The sequence below is a fragment of the Desmodus rotundus genome, chromosome 4 (assembly GCF_022682495.2).
Source record: "Desmodus rotundus isolate HL8 chromosome 4, HLdesRot8A.1, whole genome shotgun sequence".
NCBI lineage: Eukaryota > Metazoa > Chordata > Mammalia > Chiroptera > Phyllostomidae > Desmodus > Desmodus rotundus.
Window position 1 is genome coordinate 822,897 of NC_071390.1, and position 21,773 is coordinate 844,669.

The window sequence follows — 21,773 nt, forward strand, 5'->3', positions numbered from 1 at the left end:
GGCTGAGACCCTTCTGGCTGTGAGGAGGTGCCGCCCCTGACAAACACGCCCAAGGCGGTGGGTCCTTCCTTCAACTCAGGTGTGCTCGGGGCAGAGACTGTGCGCCCCCAACGGCCCTCTGGGTCCGTGAAGACCTTTCGGGCCGGGTCCGAGCTTGCCAACTTTGAAGGAGCCTGGTGAGCTCTGCACAAGCTTCAGCCAAAGCCTTCACTGTGGATCTTCTTGGGGGCTCTCCTTTTTCCTCTCTTACAGTTTCCCTTTCTCTTGCCCCTTCTTTGGCTCTGCGTCCCTGTTCCCGGGATGATGGCTGTGCTTTAGTCCGTCCCTCAAGCCCCAGCGCCCCCCGGTGCATCCCTGGGGAAGGCTGTTCGCCATCTCCGCCACGGCCTTGTTGATCTTTGTAGCGGCCTCGCCTCTTCAAATCCTCGGAAGTCCTGGATGAGCCTCTTAAATGCCTTCTTCCAGATGCCACCCGTACGTTCCTTGGGGACATCACGTCAAGCTCCGTCCCATTCCTGATGCAGCCACTGATGCTGTGATCCAGAATTGCATCAGCATCTTCCTCGGTGGCAGTGGTGGCCTGGGCAAAGGTCCTCCTCGGGGAGAGGCCATCAGCTGGATCCAAGGGCTGGTGTTTGCCAGGAGGACGTCCAGGAGCATGTTCGACCACCATCAACTCTGGAGAGTACTTCTCCAAACTGCACTTCTGCTGGTTCAGCAGCTCGGGAGGGCGTCTTGGAGGAGGAGCTGGCTCCTGTAGGACTTGGCATCCTCCTGCAGCACACGGCCACCCAGGGCGTGCCTCTCCCTGCGCCACCCGGGCACAGAGGGTTTCAGTCGGTAGCTGGTGACACTGCCCCAAGCAGGACTGCTGACCTGTCCTGAAAGGCCTGGATGTGTGGCCTCAACGTGGCCCCTTGTGGGTGAGAGTCGCCCGGCCCTGGAACCCGGAGGCCTCACCACGTTGAATATGTGCTCTGGAAAGGCGTTTTACTCCCCCACAGCCCGCGTGTCCAGTTTCCGAAGCTTCTTCAGCTGCCTTCACACCGGCACTCACGACTCGCTGCTCTCGGCCAGGCTGCGGAAGGAGCAGCGATCCTTGACGGGTTCCAGCCACCCAGAAGTGGCAGTGAACTCAGCGCCGCAGTTGGGCCCAGCCTTTTCTTTCAATGCGGCAAACAAGCCTTTTGCTTTGGTCGTGGTGACCACAGTGCTGAAAGGGATGCGCTTCTGAGCCTGGTCTTCCGTCCTGGCCACTCGAAGGCTCTCCGTGGCCAACACGGGCCCACCTCGAGTCTCTGTTCTTCCGGTGGCTTCAGTGAAGCTTTGTCACTTTGTTCTCGTTCTTCATGATGGTGGCTGTGGTGGAAAGGGACACGCCTCACTGCTGAGCGAGAGCCATCACTGAGCCCGGCTGGTGTGGCTCAGTGGACTGAGTGCCGGCCTGTGAACCGAGAGGTCACCAGTTCGGTTCCCTGTCAAGGCACATGCCTGGGTTTCGGGCCAGGTCCCTGGTTGGCGGCCTGCGACAGGGAGGTTTCTCCCTCCCTTCCCCTCTGTCTGAAATAAGTAAATAAATAGATTCTTAAAAAGAAAAAAAGAACCATCGCTGATTGTCCATCATCCTATTTTTAATCACTTCCCTTCCCAGGACCTCTACTCCCTGCCCCTCCTCCCCCACCCTGCCTCACTGCCACACCTCCCCCTGCCTCACCCCTCACTCCCAGAGGCAGCGGTGTATAGAAACGGAAGGGAAGCACTTGGGAGGAAGGGTCCCCCACGAAGGGTCCCTGGTTTGGGAATATGGAGGGTGCTGGGCTGGGAGAACCCCCTGAGAGAGGGGAGAAGGTGCCCCCACACCCTGACTCCCCCCCAGCACAGTGTGAGCAGCCTGGGGACATGGAACCAGAGCCTCTAGGTGGCTCCTGGGGACCTGTGTTTACCAGCACCCCCAGATTATGGAGCCCGGGGATGTGATGGGCCCAGTGCCCCACAGTGCTGAGCCCCCCAACCCCCAACAGCACAACATGGACACCGTCACCACCCGGAGCCGTGGCAGCCCCCACCTGGGGATCTGGAGCCTGCTTAATGACCGCTGTTGGCTAGGATTCCACTGTAACTAGCTGTTGCCTAGGCAACGGGCTGAGGCGGGGGTAATATTACACATCACAGATTATTATGAGAAAGCGGAAATTGGCTTTGCCCGCACTTCCTCAATTTTATGGAACTTTAATAACAGTCTGAGCTCGGTCGCAGCGCATGCACTGAGGGTGCAGCAACTGTGCGCGTGCCGGCCGCGCTCTCCAGCTCGGTGACAGGCGGCGTGGGTGGGCCTGCACGGCTCTGGGCCCCGAGTGACACCCCCTCCGTGCCCATCACTGACCTGTCCTCAGAGCCGCCAGCAGCTGGGTGCGGCTGGGGTGGGGCACCTGGCTGAGCTCACAGGGGACGCCAGAGCCAGGCAGGCGGCGGAAGAAGCCCACCCCTCCCCTTCCGCTTTGGTGAGAACCTGGCCCGATGAGGGTGTAAGGACAGCACAGGGAACAGCCTGCAATTCTGTAATTACTATGTACGCGCCCGGCGGGTACCAGAACTCCCGGGTACGCGCCCGGCGGGTACCAGGACTCCCGGGTACGCGCCCGGCGGGTACCAGGACTCCCGGGTACGCGCCCGGCGGGTACCAGGACTCCCGGGTACGCGCCCGGCGGGTACCAGGACTCCCGGGTACGCGCCCGGCGGGTACCAGGACTCCCGGGTACGCGCCCGGCGGGTACCAGAACTCCCGGGGGTCCCTTTGTTACGGTGGTCCGACTGCTTGATGTGCACCAGAAAGCAGGATAAAATAACACTGAATGTCAACGGCCATTGGAAAAACGATTGGCCAGAAACGGCCCTGGGGGGCCTGGCTCTCCAGGGTCGATTCCGGGGAAGGAGGGGAAGGAGCAACGAAATGACAAGTGGAGGGGAGCCCCCAAACTTATGGTGGGCTCTACCCACCAGGGACAAGCGTGGAAGGCAGAAATAAGGAAGGAATCGGAAGATTTCCGTCTCCCTTTCTAGGAATGCTTTCAGGCTGTCTGACCTCAGGGTGTGTGTACTTTCACCTCTGACCTTTGTCTTTGATCTAGACTGCAGAGACAGACGCCGACCTGGAGGGAGCCGCCAGGAATGCAGACATCCCTGCCCACAGGCAGACGGACCCACGGCCATGCCGACACAACGGGTCTCTCAGATCAAACCCACGTCCGCGCTGGTGGTGTGGCCCTGCCGGCTCCCTCGTTAACTGATGTGGTCAGTAGAGTTTCTGCCTTGTGTTCATTGTATATTCGTACAAGAGTCGTGACTATACCCTCGTTTAAATGTGTCCTCCCCCAGTTCAGTCACAATTCCCACAAAAGTCCCCCCACTGCCACATAGGTGGGAGGAATGATTCTGGGGTTGTGTAGAAGTTGAACGGGCAAGAAGAGTCCAGTTCCTCTTGAAGAGCGAAGTGGGAGGCCACGCCCCCAGAAATCAGGACTTCTTACAAAGCGAGAAGAGTCCGTATAAAAGAGCTCGAAGAGGGACCGTGACGGAACACACCAGAAAGCCTGCTCATATAAGAATGCCGAGGTGTACGGAGGTGGCCCTGTGGGTTGGGGGTGGGATGTCCACTTAGCAAGGGTTGCCAGGACAACTATGTATCCATATTTCCTAGAAGGGAGAACGCAAAGCCAAGGTCGGTGAGAAAAAGAGAAAATCTGAGTTCCGAGTCAAAGGCCCAGCATCTGACTAAGAGGGGATCTAGACGAGGAGATGGAAGAAAGTGATTAACGAAACAAGAGGAGAGAGTTTTCCAGAGCCCGGGGCATGAGTTTCACCTGGAAAGCGCTCCGACCACCCTGCACATAGGGTTGGAGGAACAAATACACGGTGATGATGGGGGAACTGAGGGGACAGGGCCCCTCAAAGGAGGGGCAGGGGTCAGAAGGCCGTCCAGCTCCTCATGGCAGGCATTGGAAGTCAGAAGACACTTTCCAGTTCTGGCTGGAGACTTTTCCCGTAACTCCACGCCCAGTTACAGCTGAGGAGAATGAGAACATCCCCTCTGCTCCCGGGTACATGTGGCAGACCGTGCTTCGCCAGAGTCCGGAAGAGACAGTGAAAGAGAGAAACAGCAGGCGGGCCTCACGCCTGCGGGGGTGGGGCGGGTCACCAGGGTGTTGTGGGTTTGGGGACAAAGTCCAGGTGAGACAGGAGAGAACGCTCCAGAAAGCAGGTCTCCAAACAAGGTGCATGGACAGAACCCTGAGGTTTTCAACCAGCAAGAGACTTACCTTTATGCTGGAAATTCCAGGGTGAACTGGTGATAGGCACTTAGCAGATTCAGCAAACGAAAAAATTAATCCCAGGGAAAACAGAAGTGTGGACAAGAAAGGTAACAGAATCTTGGGACACTGTGGGTCTTGGATGGATAATGTTTCCATAGCAATAAGAACGCATGTACCTATTTATTTAACCCAAGATGAGTTCCAAGCAACAATAAATCGATGTCTGTCTCAAATTAATACTTTAAAAAAAAAATCTAATTCTGTGGGGTTCAAAATAAATATAACTGTTTAAAAAAAAGAAAAAAGAAAACCAAGGTGGGAGAGCAGCACTGTGGCACCTGCCCACCGCCAGGCCGGGGCCCTCGTTCTGTGTCACCTTCCCTGGGGCTTGCTGCTTGGCAGCCACCACCCGGGTGGTCTCCCGTGACGCTGCCCACACCTTTGTAAATGGCCCCTCATGGAAGTCCCCTCCGTCCCCTGTTCCTGCTGAGACCTGGACAAGGTAAGTTGTGGGGGGTGGGGCACAGGAGGGGCTGAGACTGAGGAGTCGGGAAGTGGAAATTTGAGCACGTTTTTGAGTATTGGGAACAAATACCCAAAGAATCACCTAGAAGAGTCGCCCGTGGCTGCCTCTGGGGCTCTGCACCAGGCGTGAGGAGACCAGGGACCTGCTGGCTACACATCAGCCTCCGGTCAGGGAGATGAGGCCACCTGCCTCGGATGAACATGGCGGGCCCAGGGGGACAGGGAGTCGTGGGGGGAGCTGGGACGGGGACACCCTGGCAAAGGGGAGGTGGGCGTTTGGGGGCCCCATGCAAGCACCTTGGCAGAGTTACGTTTGCCTCGGTTTCCCCTCTGGGCCCTGGGGCCAGAGGACTGCAGCCCTCAGTGAAGGGGCGTCTTTGGAAACCAGAGCCCAGGGAAGCAGGGGCAGGTGGCCCGGGTGTCACCCACCAGGTCCTGATGGAGTCATCAGGGGACACGGGGACACGGGGACAGGGGGCCTGCCAGGGGCCATGGGCTCTCACTCGGGTGCACAGGTGGCCTTGCCCGCCCTGCAAGTTGGCAATCTGTGCGGTCCAGCCTCAGAGCAGGCACAGGGCACAGGACGCTCTCCGGGCCATGGCCACCACCCCGTGCCCTACGGCCGCACCTCTCTGGGTCCAGCGAGCTGGGCAGACTGTAGAGCCTGCCCGTGACGGAAGAAGTGACTCGTGCCACCAAGACACCTGCCCTGCTTGGCTTGCGGCCTGACCTGGGTCCCTAAGAAGGGGAAGCTTTCAGAACTGCAGGGGGCAGGGTTGGGGGCGGCTAACTTGTGGACTTCCTGCTCTGGCCCAAACTAGACACAGGAAGTAAAGCCGGCCAGAGAGAGGGGCGGAGGGTGCAGCTGCCTGACAGCTGTCCCTTCTGACAGTACCCTCGCGTCCTCCTGTCCTGGAGACCCCGGGGCCACCAGCGAAGCTGTGAGGGCCTGTGCGGAGGAGCAGTCCACACCACCGCCGCCCCTCCCCCGCCGCCGCGCGGCCGACGTACCAGCCTGCGGATCTCGCGCTCGCACTCCTTCTTGATGCGGGAGATCTCCTCCTGGTGCAGGTGGTACACGCTCCGGATCTCGGCGGCCTTGATCTTGTCGGCCTGCATGACCACGGTCAGCGCCTCCTCCACCTGCCGCTTGGCGCCCTTGAGCTCCGAGATCTCCTGCTGCATCTTCACCTTCTCCACCTCGAACCCCTTCCGGGCCTCCTCCTTGGCCTCGGACAGCAGCGTGGCCTTGGCCTTGTCGGGGCCGCTGTCATGCAGGGCATGCAGCAGCGCCTGCAGCCGCTGGTTCTCGTTGTCCTTGATCTTGATGACGCGCAGGAGCTCGGCCTCATGCTGCCGCAGCAGCGTCTCGCGCACGGCCTGCAGCTCCTTCATCTTCTCCTCGTGCAGCTTGCTCTTGAGCTCCGTGAGCAGCACCGCGCTCTTGTGCTGCTCGTGCTCGCGCACCTGCTTCAGCTCCTGGTTCTTCTCGCGCTCAGCGCGGCTGACCTGCAGCAGGACGAGAGCGGGGCGGGGCACTGACGTCACCGCGTTGCGTCTGCGAGCTGGGGCGCCATTGCCAGCGTCTGAGACCAGCTCCTTACAATGTGACCAAAGGGGGAGGAGCCTCGTGGGTGCCGCGTGTCTCCGTGCCCACCGGCGTCCCCGGGAAACTCGGGCTGAGGGTCAGCTCTAGACACCGGGTCCCCGGAATTTGCTCTGCTGCTCCGCAGGGACAGGCCCGCAGAGGAGGCGAAGCAGGCGCCCCCCAAAGGAGCCGGTGCACAGCCCGTGGGGAGCAGCGGGACCCCGGCGTTTGCCCAAATGACGGGCCTCACACTTACCTGCTATGACATCCTTGGCAAGCCAGCACACCTCACCAGCAGCTGCACTGTCTGTCTACGCGACATCTGATATCTAAACTTTGGAAACACCCAGATTTTTCCTGAGGGTTTTATTTTCATCTGAAAGTGTGGCCTTGGCAAAGTGACCCCTGCACCCCCATTGGGCACAAAGTTGGGGCTCAGAATCCATATGGAGTGAAGGATGGCTGGGACCCAGGTCTGCCTGGGCTGATGGGGGCCAGATGACAGAAGTCCACTGCCCCAGCTGCAGACCCTGCCGCCTCTCTCCAGGCACGTGGAGGGGCCTCTGCTTCCTGCCCGGACCCTGGAGGGCAGCCACCTGGCAGCCACCTGACACTGAATTGTCCAAACAGACACCGCGCCCCCCACCCAGGCCTCCATCCACGGCTCCAGAGTGCAGCTCGCCCCCTCCCCAGGGAGGACACGCCCTTCACCTTCACAAAATCTTCCTGGGTGGGAATCAGCAGGGAAGGAGAGTGAGGTGCGGTGCACTCGGGTGGGGGGTGGGATTCACAGCAGGGAGGGAGAGTGAGGGAGGGGAGACGCCGCCGAAGAGGTCATCGTATGAGAGGCCGAGTCCCAGCTGGGATGGAGGCTGTTTGGGGGCAACAGGAAGCCACGCTGCCTCATGGCCACCCAGCAGCCCCGTGCCCAGGACCTCATCACAGGAAAAGCCTCTGCCAGCGTCGGTATCAGGCATGCAGGACAAGCCTGGGGACGATGACACCGACGCCAGGCACCTCCCTCCCCGCCCGTCCCTGAGGCACCCAGGACAGCGGTTGCAGTGGCTGGAGGTTGGACAGAAAGGGATGTGCTTGCTGAAAGACAGGAACAAGCAGAACGTGGGGGGTCCCAGGGGGCAGTTCTGTGCACCGCAGACCAGTCCGCAGACTGGTCTTGCTCACCTGCAGTTCTGAGCAAAATGTGCTGAACGGGAAGGCCGGTCCCATGGCTTCCTGGGAGGTCGGCGACCAGGCCCCTGCACACCAGCCCTCACCTCCACCAACCGCCCGCAAGCATCTCTGCTCTGCCCACCGAGGGGCGGGGACTTCCTCCTCTTACATCGTCTGCTGATGCCATAGACACAGAGGGACAGGGAGGGCAGGGAGGGGCATGTGCGATGGGCCGCTCCGCTGAGGGGCTCCGCTGAGGGGCTCCAAGGCGGGCGGGGCAGGGGCCACGGAGCGCAAGGCTGAGACACAGCGAGGACACGCTGCGGTTGTTTCTGCCTCCTCCCATTTGAAAGGAGCTCAGCCCCTGGGCCCTTTGACACGCAGGGTTCATTTCGACAGGGCCTCCCTGGAGACCCGCCTCTGGGCGTCTCTCCCTGCTCAGCTGCCTCCCTCTTTCCAGAAGGTTCTTCTTCAGAGAAGGTCCCACCTAAATCTCCCGACGGAGGAGGGTCTCGTTCTTATTTACATCGTTTCCTTCCTTACTGTCAACTCTCAGGCCCTGCCAGTGTCCCTCGGCCACACATTAACCACTGTGCTGAAATCCAAATCGCTTCCCCGCCCTGCAGCAGGGCCCACAAACGAGAGGCCCAGCCCCAGAAGCATGACGCGCTGGGAGTCTGAGCAGAGGTGGGGGCCACGCTCGCCCTCTTTGGGGTGAGAGCCCCCCCGCCCCGGCACACCCGTTGGGGCGCCAGGGAGAATGCAGGAGCCACGTACGCCATGCGGGGCGGCATGTGGGGAGACTGGAGCTTGGGCGAGCGGGGCTGTTTCAGCAGGACAGACCCCCACCTGGGCTGGGTCAGGACGGTCATGCAGCCCCTCTGGGCCACGCACTGGCAGGAGAGAGAGAGGCCCATCAGCTCTGGGCCTTTTCTCCCGTTCCTTTTGAAATTTGTGCTAAGAGGTTGTATCAACTTTTCAAAGAACAAATAAACTCAGGTGGTGTGAACGCCAGCCTTGTTGGTAGAACCTCAGACACCAGCCCTGGGCTCTGGCCAGGGGTGAGGACAGACCGCAGCCCGACTGGCAAGACCGGGGCTGTGACCTCAGAGGGGATGAACACGCCCCAGAGCTGTTTCACGGTGCGTGTTGTTGGTAAAACCGCACACGAAACACGCTGATGCCGATGCAGTCGGTGCAGAAAGTGGGGACACGGAAAAGGTGCCGTTGTAGCAATTTCCGCAGAGCATTCCTCTGTGTTGAGAAGGTAACTGTATCTTCACCCACAAAGCAGAGTTCTGCGTCACTGGGCTCCTGCGCACGGGCGGGGGTGGCCAGAGGGGCAGCTCAGGCTCGGCCTCAGTGTGGTCAGGACAAGCGCCCCTGTGCCCATGTGCCCCTGTGTCCTTGCCTGGACCTCTCTGCATTTGGGGGCAGCTCTGCATCCCAGGCCACTCCATGTCTGTGCCGTTACCTCCTGTTGCAGCTGGGCAGTGTGTCTGGGCCTCCTGGCGGCCCTGTGACCTCCTGACACAGAGCAGGCGCTGACGTGGATTCCCCAACTCCCGGAGCAGCTGCTCGGCCTCCCTGCGGCTGCCTTCTGGTCCCCGCCATGTCCCTGGGCCTCCGGGAGCCTGTTCTCCTGGCAGCAGGCCCTTCGATTGTCCCGTTTTCACAGAGCAGGGAACCGGAGGCAGGAGGGTGAGGGCCAGACAGTAACTACTTCCGGCCTCCTGGCCTGGGGGTGCACATGGGCCTGGCTGAGCCCCGACACCTCTGCATATGGGCACTGAACTGTGGACACCACGTAAGATGCATGTGTCACCAAATACCCCTGGGCCTGTGACCTCACCTGGAGGCCGGTAACTCGCAGAAACAACTGGCCGCCCCAAACAGCCTGGTTCCCACCTATGGCCAGGCCCCCGCAGGTACGTGAGGAGACTCTCAGCCGCCAGTCTGCAGCCTGGGACCTTCGCTCCCTCTGGGAGAGAATCCGGCCCTGAGGCCTCCCCCTGCCGCCCCGAGGTCGCCTCCTCCTTGCAGCCCCGGCCCACGGGCCCACAGGCACTTCCAGTATCTCCCCAGTGATGAGGGGAGGGGCAGTGTGGGCCTGCAGGACAGTGCTCAGTGGGTGTGTACCTCTGACCAGTCCCTCCCACCCCCCAGGTCCCACGGGTCCCTGTCAGCAGGAGCCCAGCCTTCCCTATGGGCTGCAAGGCCCCCCAAGGGCTGGGCTCCCGAGCTGGGTCACGGAGCTACTCCCACATCTGGCCCGGGGCCGGCTGTCACCTGCAGCCAGCTGAGGGCCCGGCTGGGCCGGCCTGTTTGGGTTCTAGGCCAATCTGAACACCCCCCGGGGAAGGGGCATTGCTCCAGGGATGCTTCCACTTGAGGAGGTCTGGGCCTGCTCCCATGGGGCTGGGGCTTGTGTTCCCACGCTCACCTGTGGGTGGGGCCCTTGTGGTGCCCACCCACTGCCTCCTCCCCAGAGCAGTCTGTGCTTCCCAGCTGTGGGGAGGCCCCGGGGGCCCAGGACTGACTGGGTGGGCACTTCCGAGGAGACCCGGTCCCCCCACCTCCCGCTGTGGACTGACCTGGGGTGCAGGAAGGTGGGGAGGGGCGAGGCGGGGAGTGGGGTGGGGAGCCCACCTTGCTCTTCTCCTGCTGCAGCTCAATCTGGATGTCGGTGAGCTTGGCCCGCAGCTCCTCGTTGGCGGCCTGCAGAGCAGCGAGGGCCTCGGCCCTGTCCCCCTTGCCCCGGCTGCCCACGCCCTTCTTGGACATGGTGAGGGTGGCCTGAGGGGTGCTGGGGGCAGGCCGCCTGTGTGGGCTGCGCTGTCCACGCCAAGCTGGGGCAGGTGTCGCCTCGCTGCCACTCTGCTACATTTTCTCATTCACCTGGAGGGAGAGCACACCTGGGTGAGCAGCTGGCCTCGGGCCGGAGTCCAGGGGCCAGCAGGGACAGATGGGGGCCAGGCTGGCCGCTCACCTGCCCTGAGGACACTGGCCGGACTGAAGGCCTGTCCCAGAGGCCAGTGGCCCTCTATTAGCACCCAACAGGGACCCACACACAAGAGCGTCTACTCTCTGCCCCTTTGGAATGAGAGGCTGGGACCCCAATTTACCATGGGAGTTTCATTCATGGGACTGTGGCCGCCTGGTGGCTGCCCAGGGAAAACCTCTCGGAAGTGGTGTTTTACACATCTGCCCCCTGGGGGGAGGGGTGGGGGGGCGCTTTGTTGGCTGGTAGCTGGCGTGCTCTGTCTGAAGCAGCAGGAAAGGTTTGCACCCCTGCAGAACTGTGCTTGTTACCAAGTATGGGGGGCTGGGGGCTGGACCGTCAGAGCAGGCAGAGAGGACCGCTGAGCCCCGACCCGAGCTTTGACTCCTGCAATAGCTCTTAGGAAACCGGGAAACCTGCTCAGCACAGCATCCAAGGGCACTGGCCAGGGCAAACCTTCCCCTGTGGGGGCGTGAAAAGGCGCGCACGCCCACTGGTCAGCATCGGACTGCGTGTGGGCTGTGGGCTCCGGGCGCTCACCCCCGAGAACCGGCTCGCACTCGGACACGAGGGTTAGCCCGCAGCCCCGAGACCAGCTGCTCCCTGGGGCGGCCAGCCACGCAGGCGTTACGTGGCTGCTGGAAGACTTGTATCCAGAGTGTGCAGATAGGTCTTAAAACTCCCAAAACTCAGTAATAAAAAGACAAACGACTCAATTTTTAAAAGTCAGCAAAAGATTTGAGGGCCCCGTTGTTAAAGCGGGTACACAGACAGCCACGTGAAAGATGGTAACAGCGCATGTCCCCAGGACAACACAGACTGAAGCCACGGGGACCCACCGCACACCGACCGGGGCGCAGTGAGAGGACGGCCACGCCCAGCACCTGCCGCCTCGCAGGCGGTGGGGGGGGGGGGGGCCAGGAAACACTGTGAGTTTCTTAGAAAGTCAACCCCCCACCTCGGGGCCCAGGCGAGGCATCGGCCCAGGAAACGGAAGCACAGTCGCACGGTGACTCGACCAGGATGCTCACACCAGCTGTTTGCGGCAGCGAGGAATGGCGGCCACCACAGACTCCGCCCACCAACCAGCACCGGGGTAAACGGACCGGGAACGTCCGCACCATGCACAAAACAAAGGGTGACGGCTGACACACGAAGTGTCGACAGAAAAGCACACAGTAGGGTTGCATTTACAGGCAGTTCTTGAGAGCGCAGGCTCATCCACAGTGAGGGAGGCGGAGCCGTGGCCGCCGGGATTGGTGGGCTGGCAGGGAGCCCCCGAACAGAAAGAAGGAAACCGGAGACGCAACACTGTGTCCACCGTCGTGAGCGTGCGGTGGTTTCACAGGGGTACACGGGGGTCGACCCTTATCATATTCCAGCATGAAAAAAAGAAGTCTCAGCGCCGTAAGTGACGTACTAAATTGGTTAACTGGTGTGGTTCTTTTGGGGAGCAGCCTGACAGCATGTGTTTAGGAACCTGCAAAGGGCCCCTGACTTTTAACCTGGGGCTTTCGTATCTAGGACGTGCGCTTTCTTAGCGGATCTCATCGCCTCTCAGTCAGCAGCGTCTCTTACTTATTGCCTGGTCACCCTTCCACAATCCCCTTGTCTCTGAACAACTGGGGAAACCGAGGCACGATGTAATGACAGCCGCCTCTTTCAAAAACAAGTGTTGAGAGTCAGCTAAGAAGCCATTACCTCCCTACAACACTGGAGTTCGCTGAGTCGAGAGTGAGGTCCATGGACAAGCTGAGGTTCTTGATTAAGCATAAAAGAGAAGAGTGCACCCCCAGGTTGGGGGCCACGAGGCTCAATCCCTCCACAGGCCTGCACCTGAAGGGGAGGTCAGGCCCAACAGTCCCACCCTCCTCCCCTGCATGGGAGCCGGGAGCCTGGGGCCTCCCGCTGCGCCCTGGGGCGGGGTGCCCACCACCCCTGGCACTGAGCACAGACAAGGCTGAGCACCTACCCACCCCCACAGCTGCCAGAACGAGCTCCATCAAAGAAAGACTGAGTTTGGGATGACAAACGTGCCCTGAGGAGCTGGGTGGCCCCCCTCACACACAGGGCAGCCCCCCCCTCGCAGGACCGTGGAGGCCCCAAGCGTCTTCCCAGAAGGCGCCTGCACCCTGGACAACATGTCCGCCCCTGCGACCCCGGCTGGCTCGAATGTGTTCTGAACACAGACGGGAGTCCAGCTGGAATAACTGTTCAGGAAGCCCTCAGCCCCCCGAAAGGAGCCGAGCCCTGTGGGTCCACACAGCCGAGCTCTTGCCCTCCCTCCCTGACAGCCCGTGCTCTCCTCACCCGTCTGCCGGGTGACTGGGTGACCCGCGGCTCCTTGGAGCGCCGTGCAGCTTGCGGGCGGCCCCAGGGCTCTGTGACTCAGCAGAGTGAGCCTGTGCTTCTCAGCTGGAAGTCACCAAGCCGTGACTGCGTCCGGGGCGGGCGGCTGTGGCACTGAGTGGGAGCTGGTGTCAGGGTCACAGACCGCTCCCCGGGCATGAAATGCCGCACCCAGACCGCGGCCACCCGGCTCCTGTCCGCTGGGGGCCACATAGACAGCTGTGGGGGGGGGGGGATGAAACATCCACTCCACTCTGCCCACAGGGGTGGCAGCGCCCTCCCTGCCTGGGGTCCTGAAAGCGCTCCATGTGCCCAGGGGCGGAACCGCACACCCGGAGCAAGGACAAGCTCGGACTGTGCAGTGCTGGGCAGCCTGCCCCATGCCTGCCTGGTGTCCAGCCACTCCAGACCCCTGGGATGTCCTCTCCTCCTTAGAGAATCCCCCCAGGCTTATGCAGCTATAAAGACGGTGGTGTGAGCAAGCTGCTCCATTTTAAATGCTGAGGTGACGGAAGAGATGGCCCGTTTCACTCCAAAGAGGGAAACCGTACAAATGCATCAGACCCGGGAGAGGGAGCCTTGCGTGCGGTTCCCACAGGCACTCAGCCGGATCCCACCATAAACCCCGAAGGGCGCAGGGCGACCTCGTCAGCATCTGGGAGGACGCAGGTGCTGAGGGGGCTCCAGTGGGTCCTGGGGGGCATGCATGTCCAGCTGGTCTGAAATCGTCAGGGAAACCCAACTGGTGGGCTGCGCGTGAGTCACAGCAGCTGGGGCCCCCCACGTGGAGAGCCCAAGGTCGTCCTCCGCAGCGAGGAGCGGTGCTCCGCTGGTCTGATGACCTGACTTGGCTGCCTGCTCCGCTTCCAGAGGCCTCGCCGCCATCTGTCCGCCGTGCGGTCTCCGGTCAATCCCACACCAGCATCACACTGTTCCCTGAGCTCCGTCAAAGTCTCCGTGTCCAGTTGGGCTCGTCTCCTCCTCCTGGTTCCTCAAATTTGGCTTTTTTGACCACTTGTTCTTCCACGTCAGCATGCCCCCTGCCGTGAGTATCCCAGCTGGGTTAGAACTGGAACTGCCACGGGCGGGTGAACCGGGAGAGGACGGCATCTCTGTGGTGTCTGGGCCTTGGGAGGGAGCAGAGCTGGCCCCCCTTCTGTCGGGGAGTCTGTCTCTCAATGCAGTCGCGCTGTTTTCTCCAGAGGGTTTCACACGACTTTTGATGCATTTGCTGGGGTGCCCCGCAGGGGTGCTGCGATCGCAAACGGCGTTCAAGCGTGCTGTTATTGCCTCTTCCTCCCGTAACCAGGGAGGAGCCAGCGTGCAGGAAAGCCGCCGACTTCCGGGTATCAGCCCGTGCCAGCAACTCGCTGAAATCTAGCAGCCCACGTCGACCTCCTCTGCAGAAGGGCAGCGCTGCCGTCTCCCCTCCAGTCCTCACGTTCCGTGTCTTCTTCCCTCGGCGCGGAAGGGAAGGCAGTTGTCACCTGTCTCTTGTTTCTTTCCTGAGGGGAAATGCTCCCTGTGGGCCCGCCGCCTCCAGGCAGCACGGTTGCTGCAGGATTTCCCTAGAGGATTGCCGTGAGCAGTCGAAGCATCGATCTGTATTCCACATTTGCTGAGCGCACGTTTTTTAAAGTGTGTGTGTGGGTGTTGCCATTTATCAAACATTTTTTCTGGGGCGGACAGAGTAGCTGTATTGTTCTCTCCTGGTCCCTCCAAAGCGGTCTGTGCCTGGCCCACCCCCAACCCCACCCTGCCCCACCCTGCCCCATGCTGGGGCCACCTGTGGACCTGCTCACCCTTCCTCTGGGTTGGGGGGTTCTAATCACTTTATTTCAAGCCTCAGGCTTGAGAGAGGCCCCACTGTGGCCCTTCACCGTGTCCCCAAGCCATTTCCCACCCAGTGAGCAGGGCCCACGAGGCGTCTGGTGGCCCCGTGGTATGTGGGTGCCGAGCTCTTTTGGGTCTCAGCACCATGCCAGGCCTGGTTGAGGCTCCCTTCCCCTTCAGCAGGGTTTGGCATGAAAATGCAGGGATTCTGGGCCTGGAACAACGTCCCCCACTCTCCCAGGGGCTGCGGCTCTGGCTCCAGGCTCACAGCCCTGGGTGTCTGCTACCTTCCCCGACACCCTGGTTGACCTCCTCTACCTCCCCTCCGCCACCCTCACCCTGCTCCCCGTAAGTGAGCTGGCGAGGACCCCAGCTCCGGCCGCCCAGCTTTCCCGGGCTGTGTGAAGGAGAAAGCTGCTCAGAGAGCCCCTGTGGGCCAGCTTGCCGGCAGTCCCATTTGCTTTTCAGCAGCAGCTCTGCCCTCCCACAGAGAAGCTTTCTAAAACAATGGTGGCTGCCAGTCTCCCCACCCCCACCCCCTTGCCCCATTCTCTGCAGTTCAGTCCACTTCCTTCTGGAAGTCTGAGCTCCCGGGGGTCAGCTTGGCCGCGATGCGGGGTGGCGGCCGTGGAGCCTGGGGACTGGCCTCGGGCCCTACTCTGAGCCACAGCTGCCGTGCCCGTCCAGAGGCCCGCCACTGCAGCCAAGGACCCCTCGGTGCACCCCTTGTCCTCGAGTCAGACGTCCTGAGGGGGGTCCATCGGGCCCGAGGAGGCAGCAACCAGAGCCCCTGGAGGGGACAGGGATGCCGGAACCCGCTGGCTCTCCTCCCCGGAAGGACCGCTTGCTCGTCCACGTGTGGCCAGAGAAACCAGGTGAATCACCGTCTCTACTCAGAGACGGACGGATGTGGGTGTCTGAGGTCCCTCCTGACTTGGGCCAGTCGGTCATTGCCAGCTTTGTCCTCAGTTGAAATGGCCTCCCTCCAAGGAGGAAGACAATTCGAGGCAGATCTTGGCTCAGATCAAAGACTTGGAATGCACACTCTCACCCTGGGGGACAGTGCCTCCTTGTGGGCAGTGTGGGTACCACAGCCAGGGCCCATAGTTGGGGCCGGAGACCTGCCCCTGAGTCCCATGGGGCTGCAGCAGACACTGCAGAGGAAAGCTCACCCCGGGATGGAGGGCTCCTCCGCCCGCCTGCACGTGAGGCGAGCAAAGCAATGTGGGTTCTGGAACCAGTCACGCAGCACAGAAGCCCCCGCTCCCCTCCCCCTCCTGCATCAGTGGTGCAAACTCTGTCCAGAAGCAGACGGAAGAGGGCTGTCCCCTAGAAGCTTGGACAGTGAGCTGCCCCATGCTGTGTGACCTCTCTGTCCCACAGGTGTGTTAAGAGCTGGGAGAGGACGGCAGAGACGCCAGCCTGTGACTCCCGGAGACCCCCAGCTCTGGGGCTCGAGCAGGGGCTCACCTTTGGACACCCTGAGGTCGTGAAGGGGGCTTTGGAGTGTTTCCAAAAACAGCCGCCGCCAAGACTAAGTGTGGCTTCCGAACAGCCTGTGCCCCGCCCGCTGCTGCGTGGCACGGCGCACCCCACGTCAGAGCCTGTGTTGCAGAGGAACGTGCGGGAAGGTGGGAGGCAGCATCTCTGCCGGCTCTCTGGACCAGCCACACGGCTGCACATCGCTGCGGAGAGTCTGCTGGGGGCCTCTGCGGGAAGGCAGAGCTCCCCGGCCGACACCCTCTGCCTCCCTCTGGAGGCTGCGCCCACCAGCCACTGGGGACCCCGCACAGCTGGGCTCACCCGCAGGGCAAGGTCTAGGGCCCCTGTCACCCAACATCAGAAATCAACTCCTTGGCCCGCTTTGCATTTTCCACCACAGACACGAACAAGCACCCAGGGTCCCTCCCACGCCCACGCCCTCACCCACGCTGTGGCTGCTGCACATGGGTCTGAGCACAACGGCACGGCAGGACAAAGCACACTCACGTGCAGCGCCCCCGAGACACCTGTGTGAGGCCCCGGTCGCAGTCCTGTCATCGAGGCGCCCCTCGAGCTCCCCTCGTCCTGCGCCCCAGTGCACGGTGCAAACACAGTGTCCAGCGCTAATTAGCCAAAGCGAAGAACCCGCCGCATTCATGCCGGGCAGAGCAAGGGGGGTGGGTGCCCCGGGCTAGGACTAGATAACATCCCTTTTATGGGGTTAGAGACGCAGGACAGAGCTGCCCTTGTCCCAGCCAGGGCCCCGCACACTGGCCGTGCGAGGGCGAGGCAAGTGCTCCTGAGGGGACAAAGAGCGGACACACGCAGTGGCCCTGAGGGCGAGGAACCGCTGCCCTCTGCACGCAGCGCCTGGTCCCCTTCGGGCCGACACACCCGGCGAGGCGGCTTTTGTCAGGAGAGGGGTGGACGCACCATCAGACACTCTGAGGATGTGGCCAGGGCCCACCACAGCCCCCGCCCCACCATTCACCTTAAGGGCCCCCAGGAACGGCCGGCTGGGTCACCAAGCAGGGTCTCAGTGTCTGGCAAAGCCGGGGTCCTCGGAGCACCACAGCTGAGATGGCGCTGCGCTCCCTTCGCCCCACAGCCAGGAGGGGACACTGTCCGCATTCCCACAGCCGAGGCCCCGCACCCCATCCCCAGTGACACTGACCCTCCGCTCTCCGTCCAGGGTAGCGCTGCCCTCAGGCCAGCAGGCTGCCTGCTCACTTGAAGGGACACGCTGAGCAGGCCCATGACAGATGCTCTGCACGCCCCAGCCACACGCACTGTGCCAGGTGGGGCGGACCTGCCAAGACTCAGGTGCCCGCAAACAGCGGTGCCGCAGCGCTGCCCTGGATCCGCTTCCTGCCACCGAGTACACAGACCCTGCTGCCGGGGGTGGGGGGGCAGCCACACGCAGCTGTCTGACACCAAGAGGCCCTGAGGGGACGCCTGCTGGTAGACCGAAGCTCAGGGAACACAGGGCGGAGCCCCACACAGCGGGTCCCCTCACCAATGCCGAGCAGGTCACTAGGCGGTGGCCCTGCGTGTGGGCCACCCCCTCCAGCACCCCCCCATCCCTCAGCAAGGTCTCCCAGCCCATGGGGGAAGCCTTCGGGAGCCCTGGGCTTGCGCCCACCTGCTCTGGGACACTCTCGTGCCCTTGGGGTCGGCCCCCCAGCACGACCTCTGACCGTACACGGGCTGCGGAGCCCACCTGGCAGTGAGGCCGCAGGCTCCCGGGACCAGGCCCGCTGGACACAGGCAGCCTGACTCAGGGGGCACAGAGGGCTCTCCCCAAGCCGCAGGGTTTTCTAGCTGCCACAACCCCCGGAGAGTCGGGTGGTGCAGGGCAGTCGTCCAAAGCATCTGCTCTCAAGTTAGCCTTGGGGGTGACCAGTGTCGGGGGTGCTGGCACGGGCTCTGATGCGGTCGAGCCGCAACCTCCGTGGGGTCCCCTGGGGGACACACGGCAGAGACAGGCGCGCCAATCTAGGCAGGCAGGGGTGACAGCAGCCAGCTGACCCTCCTCCAGGGCGCTTCCCTGCTGTTAAAGGGTGGTCCCTCCACCCTCGAGGGGCTCTTTATGCCATCGCCCCTCCGTCATGGTGGGGACAGAGCGCAGCCGTGACGACCGGTTGGCATCTGCTCGTGTGGGGAGCAGGGCCCGGGAGGGGAGTAGGAACCCTCGCGGCCCGTGGACAGCACTGGTCAGGAGGAGCTGTGCATCCCCGGCTCCCCGCAGCGTGCACCCACCCTGGGCCGGCCCCTATCACACTGGGAGGCCTGTTCTCTGGGGTGGCTGGGGCAGCAGACACTGTGTTTCAAAGGCTTCTCTGCCGCCAGGACAGGGGAGGAGGAAGTGGCCACGCCACAGCAAAATAGTCGGAGTGGACACAACCGTGGGGATGTTAGAAAGGATGGCTCAGGTCACTTCCTGGCGGCAGGCCCCGCCCCATGGCCCCAGCTGGCGAGCCGCCAGCAGAACCCACTGTCCCCGGAGAGACCCAGCTCCGAGGGGAGACGGGACACCCAAATGCCCCCGCCCAGCAGAAGAGGCCGCCCTGGACCCGGGCTTGCCGACTCTCCATCCAGACTTCTGGGAAGACAGGCAAGTGCTGGCCGAGGACCCACAGGCGAGGGCACGCCAGTCCCCAGGGCACCAGAGTCGATGGCGTTTACCTGCACGCGCTGGGGACAGTGACAGGGACGGAGGTGGTGGCAATTCTACCAGCAGGTATTTGAACAAGGCTTGAGGGGAGAGAGGGTGGGAGGGCCGGGACCCCCAAGGGGAGAAGGCCAGTGACGGGTCCCTCCCCGCAGGGACCCCAGTGGACCACAGACCTGCTGGGCAGAAGACGAGGGAGCAGCTTGTTGAGCCCCCCTAACCCCCGCCCCCCGCCCCAGCCAAGCTCCCACCTTCACGCAGAGTTTGAAGATGGAAAAGTAAAGGAGGGGAGAGAGAGCAGGCTTTCTTCAAACCGTGGCTCATGGCAACCGCGCTGGGGAGGGCTGGCGGGCACCCGCTCCGGCCGTTGGTGGGCCCGCTCAGCACGGCCTGTGGGCTCCCTCCCCTCCCCCTCGCTCTGATTCCATCGCTGCCTACAGGCTTTTGGGCAAGGCCGGCTTTGCTGTAATTTCCTCCCAAACGCTGACAGAAAAAAAGACAGTTGCATTTTAATGGGTTCACGCCATTTCTCACACCAAAGGCAAGTTTCCCCAAGACACACTGGGGGCCTACACAGAACACCGTGTTACTCTGAACGGCACGGCAGGGGACATTCTGGTCACTAATGAGCCACTTCTGGTGAAAGAAGAATTTTCTGCCAACCTCCCAGTTAAGAGTCCAGCGTTTTGAATTGCTGCCCCAGCTCCTGGAGAAGCAGAATGGACACAATAGGCCCAGGAGTCCTCAGGAATCCGCCCTAACGAGCCTCCTCCAGAGCCACCAGCTGCCTTCCTGGGGCGGGCGGGCGGTGGGGCAGCGGTGCAGCCCCTGGGAGGCAGGGAGGAGTCCCGAAGGGAGGGGCACCTGCCCACGCACCTGCCCAGGGTGGGTGCTGTCCGAGGTGCTGCCTGTCCCGTTCCACCCCAGCTTCAGCTCACCGACACGCCTCCCCTGGGAGCAGGGGGTGCCCCACCTACCAGCGGTCCCCGCCAGCCCTGCTGCCACTGACCACCGTGGACCTGGCTTTGGGCGCCAGCCCTGCAAGCACTGGCCCCTTCGTGGGGCTGCCTGTGGAGGCTCTGGCCCAGCCTCCCGCTGACCCCGCCGGCCCCACCCCCCAGTGTCTGCCAGCTCACCCCAACTCCCCGGGCCCCCCCGCGTGGGTCTGCGCCCCTGCAGAGGAGAGAAGCACGGGAAAGTTCTGGGAGCCAGGGTGGAAGTGCCCCCCGACAAGGCGCTCCAGCTGCCAGGCAGGAGCAAATGCCGCCCTCTGTCCTCCCAGGTCTCGGTCAGAGGACCCTGCAGGTGCCCCAGCACGGGGACCGTCCGGCCCCCAAGTCGGCACGGAGGCCCTGGTGCTAGTGGAGACCTCGAGCCGGGGCTTCTCCTGAGATAAGTGCTTTGGGGCCTCGACGAGCCTCCGTCTGGGGCATCAGAGACTTGGCACCAAGGGCCCCAACCGAGACAGCTCGGGCGGGAAGCTGCTGGCCAGCAGCACCCTGGCTTAGAACACAAAAGACGCCCACGAAGGCTTCGTGTGACGTCACAGATGCCGGAGAAGAAAACCCAAAGCCGGCGGCACCCGGAGCAGCAAGAACGGAGCGCACAGCCACACCTCAAAACCGATGAGTGTGGGGGGAGGAAGGCCGTCCACAGGGCCGGCCGGCCGAGGGTGGCGGAGCGAGTGGCTCTCCTGTCCTGGTTTGGTGAACATTTCTCATGGCAGCTGATGTGAGGAGCCGGCAAACTGGAGGGGGGCGAGCAGACAGACCTGGTGCCCAGCCAGCTGCGCATCTCGGCTGCACGCAGCCCAGAGCCACGGACGGAGGGGTCGCTACCTGGAGTGCCCAGACGCCACACTAACACCCTCCTGGGGGCCGGTGGGTGTGGAGGGTGACCAGAGCCACTCCGCTAGCAGGAGGGTGTCCAGAGCGGAGGACGAGGCCTGGGGAGGCCCTGAAGTCCCTGAGTGACATGGAGAGACGCAGGACCTATGATGACAGTTCCACGTGGACAAGGCCCTCCTCTCTTCGGTCACGGACTCCTTGCTTCTAGATGGTTCTCTGATACTGTCATTTCCTCCCGTGCAGGCTCCTTGAGGACATGGCCCAAGCCTGGTGCCCAGAGGTGGCATCAGCTCCACCTGCCTCGAGGCTCCTCACCGGCTTCCTCAGGATTCTTTGGGGTCTTCGTCAGCCCGTTCTCCCCATCAGGGTGATGCCCACGGACTGTGACACAGGAGACACAGGTGGCGAAACCAGAGCAGGCAGCACGAAACAGGTGACTTTGTGGCATCATTCTTTCTGGTCTTTGCTTTTTTATAACTGTTCCTTGGTACGCACCCTTCAGCATCCCCTAGATCTTGCAGACATCATAAAGGCAAACTCGTGCTGAGCTGGAGCCTGGAACATGTTGACCACGATGCCACCAACTGCCACCAGGCAAGGCAGCCCTGAGTGTGGCTGCTGGGGCCCCCGGCCTGTGAGCGGACGGAGCGGGTCCTGCTGTGCTCTGCGTGTCTGGCCTGCACCCACCTGCGCCCACCCGTCTGTGGCCCCTCCCTTGCTGGACCTGGTTCCCAGCAGGTGGCATCAGGATGGACAGCGAGGTGAACACCGGTCACATCTCAACACGCGGCCCTGAAACAACAAACGCGTACAGGACGCCGCGGGGTTGCCAGGAAGTCCCGTGTGAAATCGACATGATATCTTCCCAGCCGAAACGCACCAGCACTCCTCTTCTCCCACCATATTATTTTTGGGAGAGAGTGGATGCGTCCAGCCAGGTCAGGAGAGAGATGCGGGCTGTTTGCTCCCTCCTGGTTAGTGGCCAGGACCCCAATCG

The 21,773-nt window shown here is 62.3% G+C and overlaps 1 protein-coding gene across 3 annotated transcripts in view; it reads right to left on the bottom strand.

The window, feature by feature from the left end:
* The window catches only part of JAKMIP3 (Janus kinase and microtubule interacting protein 3), a 50,459-nt gene that overhangs the window by 27,345 nt on the left and 1,341 nt on the right, over window positions 1–21,773 (bottom strand). For all 3 annotated transcript variants that reach the window (XM_053923008.1, XM_053923007.1, XM_053923006.1), the window contains exons 2-3: window positions 10,243–10,491; window positions 5,847–6,344 (exon numbers count right to left, since the gene is read on the bottom strand). In XM_053923008.1, the coding sequence (XP_053778983.1) occupies window positions 5,847–6,344; window positions 10,243–10,377 (633 nt within the window). In that variant the 5' untranslated portion in view covers window positions 10,378–10,491. The remainder of the gene's footprint in view (window positions 1–5,846; window positions 6,345–10,242; window positions 10,492–21,773) is intronic.